Source organism: Euprymna scolopes, chromosome 11, assembly GCF_053919585.1.
Source record: "Euprymna scolopes isolate OS-2025 chromosome 11, ASM5391958v1, whole genome shotgun sequence".
Classification (NCBI taxonomy): domain Eukaryota; kingdom Metazoa; phylum Mollusca; class Cephalopoda; order Sepiida; family Sepiolidae; genus Euprymna; species Euprymna scolopes.
The window spans coordinates 23,177,887-23,187,599 of record NC_136492.1 but is presented as its reverse complement, the minus strand read 5'-3'; the positions used below and the strand labels follow the sequence as shown (position 1 = coordinate 23,187,599).

Genomic DNA, 9,713 nt, shown 5'->3' with positions numbered 1-9,713 from the left:
TTACAACAATGTATTATTTGATAAGGAATACAAGTTGAAAAACTTTAAATTTTCCTTATTCCATGGAGTTTCAAAAAACGGCTCAGAGGAAAAGAATAATAAATTCTTGTAAATTCTAATTTACAGAGTTTAAATTGAATTCTTTATATCAATGCTTTATTTCGAATATTGAGCTTTTTTTCACATGGCAAGGATTGTCCATAAATATTAGTATTAATTTTTATACTTACTCTAATGACTGGGGATTGCAGAAACACTTTCTTCTATCCTTGTGTCGATTTTGCATGTATTTTAATGAAATGTACTCTGATAAACTCGTAGCACTTGTACCCCCTCCATGTACATACTCCTGACTAACCTGACAAGCAGAAAAATCCCACCCCTTCACTGTAGAGGTTCCTAGATGCCGGAAATCCTTCTACTCTAATGGTTTCTTCCCTTGGACTTTTAGAGTTTGGAATTCCTTCTGTTTCCTACTTCTCTGACCGTACTAACTTGCATAAGTTTAAATGTAATGTGAACAAACATCTCGCTGCTCAACTTCTTACAGTTCTGTTAGACATTGTCTCAAATAGTAACCTGTTACGTCCAAGTGGTAATATTTGTTTGGGGGTGAATAAGAGTTTTAAAACAAATCTCAACGACTTGGAAATCTTTGTTAAACTAAGGAATCTAGAAGGTATTTCAAACTGAGCATAAGGGGTAGATTAGTCTTGTTCTGTCAACTATGTTGAGAAGTGTTATTTTCTTAAATAACAAGCAGAGTGAAAAGTTTACTTTCACCATGACTAATGTTTGTGTAAATTTTTTTTTTAAATTCAAAGAGTGGTTTATTGAAGAAAGTATGAACAACTGAACGGACGAACGATTTGGGGGTCAATTTTACTCCTATAATGCCCCCTAGGGGGGAAATCAGAGTTATCCTGGAAAACAAATGAACGGAAGTGAATTACTAGGTTCAATCCCTCCCTTGTCGGGGGGACCAATAACTAAGAAGAATATGTGATGCATCTGTTCAGTCTCGAAAGACAATGGATACCCCATGTAAGGGCAGCTGCATGTGAAATTGTGAGGCAAGATTTGTGAAATCCCCAACAAAAACTCTCCTGAATGAGCATTGCTTTAGTCCAGTGGCAAGGAGAGGCCAAGACTGACTGGAAGCAATGCCGAGATAAGCGGAGAGCACATACAGCACCTGGAATTCCCAAATGGTCACCCATTTTAGTACTGACCAGGCTCAACATTGCTTAACTTTGGTGATCAAATGGGAACCAGTGTGTCAATGTGATTATGCCGTATATAACCAAGAATAACATGATCATGGCTGACGGAACAAAGATTAAATAAAGGATCTAGTTTGAAATTTCATCCAAGCTCTTGAAGAAAAAATGCATTAGTTTACACTTGCTTTTCTTATATTTTGATGAATGTAATTTCTAATCTCATTCTTTTAACCGCTTAATATAATCCATGGGAGAGGAGGTTAGATCATTCTCGTTCCATCACCCATGACTGGGTAAAAGTATTATCAGAATAGTATAATAATCAACACTTCTCGGTCATGGCTGATAGGATGAGAATAATCTAACCCTCATGGATCCAACAAAGAGTTGGGTTAGAAATTCAGTATATTTTCTAGAATTCAACAAAGATTTGCAAATTTAGAAAAGATTCTCCTAAATTATTTTTTTTTGACAAGCAGGCCAAAATGTTATTTCAAACTTAACCGTGATCCCAGGTTGCAAAATTCAAACTGATGTCACATTTTTGGGCCACTAACCATTCACATATTTGAAACATGCGCTTGTTTCACAGCTATGTGGTGTCTTCAATAAGTTTCCAGATTATTTTTGTACAGGCAAACTATCGTAGACTCTTGAAAATTCAGTATGTTATTGCTATACATCTTATGAGATGACCGACTAATTTTTATGATTTCAAGTTTAAATAAACAGCCACAGCAGGAATTGAAATACACCCTAATAAAGTCTGATTGTCACAACGATGAATTTAAAAAACGCAATTTTGTCGTGGGGACACTTTAGAAGAATGATATATGATAAAATTCTGTTTTAAACTTGGAAAAAATGCCACAGAAACGTATAGAATGCTTCATATTGCTTTTGGACCATCTTGCATGAAATGCGCACCAATTTTTGACTGGCATAAGAGATTCAAAGAAAACAGGGAGTTTGTAAGGGATTATGAGAGGTGTGGGAGTAGTAAGAAGTCAGATCATCAGAGTTGATTAGCCAAATAAAGAATTTCATGGATAAGAACGGTTGTGTGTCTACAGAGACAATAAGTGCACAGTTTGATATTAGTGTGGGAATTGTACACACAATTATTTGCTAGGAACTGAAGATGCAAAAGATTTGTGCAAAGTTTGTCTCAAGGAAGCTCAGAAAGAAAGATGGTTGAGCTGATCAATTCCACAGTTCTTGATGCTCTGGTGATCTGCGATGAAAGCTGGATCTACTGTTATGACCCAAAGACTGAGTTCCCAGTGGAAGCATGCTCTCTCTCTCCTAGACCCAAGAAGGCCAGACAGAGAAAATCCACCCAGAAACTCATGATGATCCCTTTTTTTGACAGCACGAGCATGGTCTACACGCACTGGGTTCTCACTGGGGAGGCAGTCAACAAGGAATGCTATGTTGAGGTTTGAAGGGAGTTCAGGAAGAGATTCCTTTGGAAATGGTCAGCATTCTTCAAATTGGGTCAGTGGCATTTCCACCAGGACAATGCACCAGTCCACATCCATCCTTCTTACAGACTATTTGACCAAGATGGACATCAAGACAGTTCCTCACCCTCTCCAGTCCAGACCTTGCTCCCCGTAACCCTTGGTTATCTCCTAAGCTCAAGGAAAACCTTAGAGACTATCGTTATGAAAACCTTAGAGACTATCGTTATGAAACAACTGAGATAAAAGAGGCTGTAGCAAGGGTCACTGATACGCTTATACAAGAAGGATTCCATGGGGATTTTCAAAAGTTGTTGAAATGGTACAACAAGTGCATTGCAGCCGGAGGAGATTACTTTGAAGGGGACTAGAGTTTCATGTGTGTACTATCAATAAGAGTGCCCATATGAAAAAATTCTGGAAACTTATTGAAGGCACCTTGTAGCTAAAAGAAAAACAAATCAAAATGATTGCGTGGATTAGTTGGATTATGTTCTCATGAGTTTTATTCTCACAATGTTTCAGTCGATGTAACTTCCGACCATCTTCGTTCGTATCTTTTTGAACTCAGAAATCTTTCTGTCCAAATTTTTTTAAACCAAACCTTTTATTCAATCAACACGAGTAGTGATATGCCGTTCCATCAACCAGGAGCAGAAGCCACATAGAAGTCTTAATAATTTGCTATCGTATTTTCAATATCAGTGGCACTGAGGATTGAACCTCTGAACCCTAGAAGGGTGTCACTTTGAACTGAATTGAACTCAACACTTTATTCATTACATCACGAGTCCTTGTGGAAAATTCTAGTACAAAATTATTGGAAAGCTTCCCAAACATTGAGTTAGAAATTCAGTAGATGTTCGCAAATGCAGCATAAAGATTCCCAAATTTGCAACAATGCACTTGAAGATGGTTGGAGGTTACTCTGACAACGCTTCGGCCGATGTAACAACCAAGATGCGAGTTTGAGTAACTGAAACAATATAAAAAAAACATTTAAATGAAATGATTTTGTTTGGGATTTTATCACGCGATAATTATTGTGACTTATCCAAACAGGTGATTCCCAAATTGATGACACCAACAGCCCATTATTAGCTGCGTTTTAAAAGCTCTCACTTTATTCAAATATTTAGACAATCTACTGAGCGGAGAGATGCTAAAAACATTTTTACGTTATTCATTATTTTCAAGAGGTGCAGATATATTTTTTATTTTTCTCAACAAATATACAAAAAACAGAAACAAAAGTTGCAGTAAGAAAAAAAAAAAATAATTAAAATTTAGTGACAGAAAAAAATGCAGCAGTACAGAGGGGGAGTTGTTTTTCTTTCATCTCATAATAAATATAATTTCGACACGAATAAAAAATTTTTTTTAAAAGTACAGAATTTTACAAAATTATTTAGAAACCGTTTTTTTTTTTTTTAAACTTAAGTTATGAATTTAAAAAAAAAAAAAAAATTAACAGATAGATCTGACACTACTCCTCCTTAGGGTTTTTGTTATTGAAATTTTGGTTCCTTTCCAAAATTCCACATATACTTAAAAAAAAAAAAAAATTAAATTGTACGATGCACTCATCCATGACAAAACAAAAATATCATATTCCAAAAATCACATAAATTGATGAAATAGTTTTATAAAGAAAATCATTATTAAGTGATTAAATTGTAAGCATTACAATATAAATCCCTCAAGTTTGAATTAATGAAGAGTTATCTTCCTTTATATTTTTCTAGGTAGTTTCCCAAAAATGGTGGACAACGCAGCCACCTTTTAGTTACTCATAAAATTTTATTTCCTTATTCAAAAATAAAACTACTTTATTAATTTATGTGATTTTTGGAATATCGTTTTGTCACAGGTACAAACCACATATTTTTCTTTATTTTTATCTTTTAAATAACGGGAATTCTGGACAAGAACCAAATTATTTTTTTTTATACTTTTCGCTTTTTTAAAAAATACTATAAATTAGTTTTCAGAATAAAAAAATTCTTTGAAATAAATTATTCATTTATTTATTTTTTTAGCCAGAATGGGTAAGTTTTCTATGCATGTTTGACCTTAAATCGACTCCTACTTACTCTCAGATCTAAATTAAGATTTTATAACAGCAGCGTCTTATGAACATTGCTATATGCAAGTGAAACTTGGCATCTCAAAATTAGCCAAAAGAAGAAATTCGATGCATTTAAAGTGACTAAGAATTCTAGGGATCAAAACAAATGATCAAATTCCCAAGAAGCCAGAGATCGCCTTAACCAGCAGACGGCATTATCAATAATCTGCAAACAACGTCTAGGCTGACTCGGACACACTAAGATTGGCTGCCAAGAAAATTATAAATTAAGTGTTCAAAGTGATCCCTGGTGGAAAAAGGAGATGAAGATCAAAAATGAACTGGAAAAATGACAATTGAAAGAGATTTGATTTCAATAGGAAGAAAATGGAGGGACATTGTGGATTTAGCTTTAGATAAAAAAAAAAATAAAAATGATGGCATACTTTGTCAAAAAAAAAAAGAAAAATCATTTACTATTAAACTTACATAACAATGTGAGCTCTCCCTGGAAAAATCCGAAGATTTGTTTTTCAATCAATACAATAATTGAAAAAAATGATTTTGTTTTTTAAGAATTAGATACAAAGTCAGTTTTTAATACAAGGAAAATCCAACTCCACAAAATGGTTACTGTGGATGAAAACAAAAATAATTGCTTCAATCCAGATGAATTTCTCTTTCACTGACTGATTACAGAAAAGATGAAGTAAGCTATTAGAACAGATACTACACTCATAGTTAAAAAAAACAGCAATAGTGGTTAACAAATTTTCCTGTTTTTCTTCAAAATATTAAATAATAAAAAAAGAACAACAAAAAAACGGTGGTGAGCAGTGTTGTATATATCTGCCAAATAATTGAAGCAAGTCCACAGATCAACCTAAATAAAAAAAAAATATATATAAATACAGAAAACAATTTTTATGATGTCCATATTCACCACAGAAAAAATACCATATTCCAAAAATCGCATAATTTGATCAAGTAGTTTTATTTTTATAAAGAAAATCATTTTAAACAATTTTAAGCTATTAATGTGAAATTTTTAGCATTATAAGATTGATCTCACAGGTTTGAATTATTGTGGAGTTATCTGCCATTGTTTTATTTTTTTCAAGATGGTCGTGAGACAGCCTCATTTTGCTTCTCCATAAAATTTGATTTCTTTAGTAAAAAAAACAAAACAAAAACAAACAACTATTTGATCAGTTTACATCACTTTTGGAATATGACATCTTCGCTCTGTAATGGGTAGGTAAATCATATTTTTTCTTTTTTTGGTTGAATTCTGGACTTGTATCAAATAGTTATATCTTCTCATTTGCAGAATTTTCAAAAAGTCACTGTAAAATAACTAATTCACTTACAAGATTTAAACAAGAAAAAAAAGGTTCAAATCAAATGTTTATTTGAACATCATTTTGAAATTATCACAGTCCAAATACTGCTAGATTTCTTTTGTATGTATTGAAACTAACATGTAAATGAGTTAGTATGAGATGAAAATTATAGGAATAACAACAGCAGACAATTTTTTCTTTCACAAAATATGTTGATTTTTTTTTTGTTTTTGTTTTCACCTCATTTCTTTTAAACTTAACTCTTCTGGTCAGGGTTTGTTTTTTGTTTCAATTGAAAAAAATCTTCAGCAAGATATTAATTTAACAGCAAAAAATACTTATCATAATGGGAGACTCAAATACAGAAAATGTTTTCTTCCAACTATTTTCAGACATATTTAAAAAAAAAAAAAAAAAAAGTCAAGGCAGGCTGTCTCTGTATTTACAAACTAAATTGTTATAGTCACTTGGACTTCTCAGACACCTACATGTACACAGCAAGAGTAATATATGCTGGACGTTTTATTTTTTCTAACTCAACTTGTTTGGATATATTGGAGTTTCTGTAATATTTTTTTAAGAATGTCTCCCACAGACTCATATCTTGAACAAAGTGAAAACGTTTTTTTTTTTTAAATCTTTAAATTAACATTTTTAGAAAATTTTATTTTTACACGTTGAAACTTGTTGGTGTATGCATTGAGTATACAGTAATATTTTTTTGTTTTCAAACTATTTTTATATCAATTTAGAAAACTAAATTGTAAATAAATTTAAACAGATTGAAATTTGTTTGTGTAGGTATCAATTATATATATATATATTTTTTTTTTCTTCAAAATTTTAATTTCAATTTTTCAAAATCTGTCATTCAATTTAGACAACTAAATTGAAAATAAATTTAAACAGATTGAAATTTGTTTGTGTAGGTATCAATTATATATATATATTTTTTTTTTCTTCAAAATTTTAATTTCAATTTTTCAAAATCTGTCATTCAATTTAGACAACTAAATTGAAAACAAAAAAGCAACAAATAAGTGAGAATTATAAGTGAATGAAGATTGTGTTTAAGAAGTGAAAACCCAAAAATAAATAAAATAAAATTCTGTACAGTTGTTGATCAGAGTAAACGTGTGTTTATATGAGTGTAATAAAAAGAATTTAATTTGATATTATTGTTGTTGTTGCTATTATACAAATTAATGATGAATTATTATTATTAATATTATTTATTATAACAGTCATTATCAAGAGGAAACCAAACCAAGCTAGATATTTGCAAAGACAGCTGAAGAATTAATGCCAGGAGGGTTCAGAGATGGAGAGAAAGAAAGTTGAGAGAGAAAATAAGGTGAATCTTTCAATCCCCTTTTTTTATCTTTCATTTTTTTTTCCTCCCTCTTTCTCTCTTGGAAGGTTCAAGAACAACAAAAACATGCCATTTTCGTATGGAAGACATTGAAGACTATGAAAAAGATTTAAAAAAAAAAAAAAAAAAAAAAAAAATTTCCATTTTCTTTATATCTTTTTTTCTGACATGTACGTAAAAAAATTTTTTTTTTAAATCCCAAAAATGTTCATGTATTTGCAGTTTGCAGTGATAGGTTTGGTAATGTCTTAATTTCTTACGTAAGTAATAAGCTTCCCTTGTTATTATACAAATCCAGAACATTCTGTTTTTTGCTAATGCATTTCATGCAAGGGAGAGAATGATTTTGGGATTAAGGGAGATAAATAAAGAGAGAGGAATTTCTTTTTTTTTTTGTTTAAACCGCATAATTGTCTACCAACGGTGTTGGGTCAGGGTTATCTCCCCTTTCTCCCTAAAAACTCGACAGTTAATTAATTCATACCCACACGGCTTAACTACAATCTTTTCTTTTTATTTCCATTGTCATTATTTCTTTTAATGAACACGTTTCTTTTGCCGTTCTAAATCTCATACAACATGGTTATTCGAACGTCTTCCATCAGAAATGGGCTCTGAAGGTGATGGTAACACGACAAGAACATCGTCGTTGTTGTGCTCATTGTCGCTTTCGGGTGGTGAGGCGGCCAAGTTTGATAGCCAAGTGTCCGGGGACTGTTTCTTTGCAGCAGGGGTAACCGGCTCCTCAGAGCCAGTAGCGGTGGTCGGTATTGTCTCCCCGGGTCCTCTTCTGGCTGCTGCAGCAGCCGCAGCCCTTGATACCAGTGTCTCGTCCACGACGGAAATGCCCCCAACGGCACCTTGTTCAGAGTCATTAGGACTGGGTGCATTATCTTGGCCAAAACGAATGTCGGCGACTTCATTCCTCACAGATTCAGGAAGACCTATATAAAGATATAAAAAAATATTAAACTAAATAAAATCATACAATTACAAAATAATCTAATTTTTAATTATTCAAACAGTTTGACAAATCATTTTTAGCTTTCAAAAATATTTTATATTCCTGAATTTTTTAGATGAAAAACAATTTTATTTGGATTCTTCGGATTACTCTTCTCATATTGAGTGTTATTCTCACAAAAAGTTTTGGTTGGTGTAACCTCCAACATTCTACAGGTTATCTTGTCAAACCTCGGGGATCTTTCCAAAATTTATACTTGAAGGACCCATGGCATAATGAATAAAATACAAAGCACAATTTAGCTCCAAGTGACAATCTTGTGGGGTGCAAATGAAACTCAAAATACAATTGTGAATTACTTAAGACTTCTACCCGGTCATAGCTGACGAAATAAGAGAATGCTCTGTTGATTAAAGAAAGAGTTCCCTTTGAAATTCTGTGTAGATTTCACAATTCAACAAGATTCACCTGAAGAAGAACAGAGCTTACATTGATCGAAATGTGAGAATAACACCCAAGATGAGAACAGTAGTTTGAATAATTCAAATAAGACAGCAATTGTCTCTGAAAAGTGTATATTTGCTGATGACACTGCGCTCAAGGGGAAAATGAATGAACACATATCTAAGGCAACTGCAGAAACCCTAGAGGAAAGCCTCCAGTCTGTAGTGAAATAGGGACAAAAATGGATGGTTACATGCAATGCTGCCAAGACCAAGCTCCTTTCTTTTAATAATTACAAGAAACCTTCTCAACCACTAATAGCTATGGCTAATGATACATTACTTGAAAGTACTTTGTTCAAACTCCTTGGCTTAACGTTCACAGGGAACATGAGCTGGAACAGATACATTGAGGGCATTGCCTAGGCTGCTGCAAAACAGGTAAGCTTTCTCTATCATGCTAGAAAGTTAATTACAAGGCCACCATTCTCCCATATATGAAGTATTGTTGCCACATTTGGGCTAGTGCATCTGCTACTAGTCTCTCACTCTTAGACAGGCTTCAAAAGAGAGTCGCCAACTTAATAGGTCTCGCACTATCAGCTAGGCTCCAACTGCTGTCCCAGCAACGAAATGTTGCATCCCTCTGCCTGGTTTACAATTACTTTAATTTAACCGACGAACTACAAGCCCTTGTACCCCTTCGACGTAAATACTCTCAACAAACAGCAAAATCCTACACAGATGTAAGAAAGCCTTCTACTCTGATACGGTCTTCCCGAGAACTGCTAAACTTTGGAATTTTCTTCCAGGTTCCTTTTTTCCCCTGACTGTTCT

At 33.1% G+C, this 9,713-nt stretch overlaps 1 protein-coding gene and 1 pseudogene across 4 annotated transcripts in view; both read right to left on the bottom strand.

Annotated features, from left to right (window-relative positions):
* Positions 1-1,183: 1,183 nt before the first annotated feature.
* LOC145288500 (5S ribosomal RNA) lies at positions 1,184-1,301 on the bottom strand (annotated as a pseudogene).
* A 6,548-nt stretch (positions 1,302-7,849) lies between these two features.
* LOC145287807 (E3 ubiquitin-protein ligase RNF13-like) overlaps positions 7,850-9,713 on the bottom strand; it is a 287,508-nt gene continuing 285,644 nt past the window's right edge. For all 4 annotated transcript variants that reach the window (XM_080135655.1, XM_080135654.1, XM_080135652.1 and 1 more), the window contains one exon: positions 7,850-8,413. In XM_080135655.1, coding sequence (XP_079991781.1) covers positions 8,040-8,413 — 374 coding nt within the window. In that variant the 3' untranslated portion in view covers positions 7,850-8,039. The remainder of the gene's footprint in view (positions 8,414-9,713) is intronic.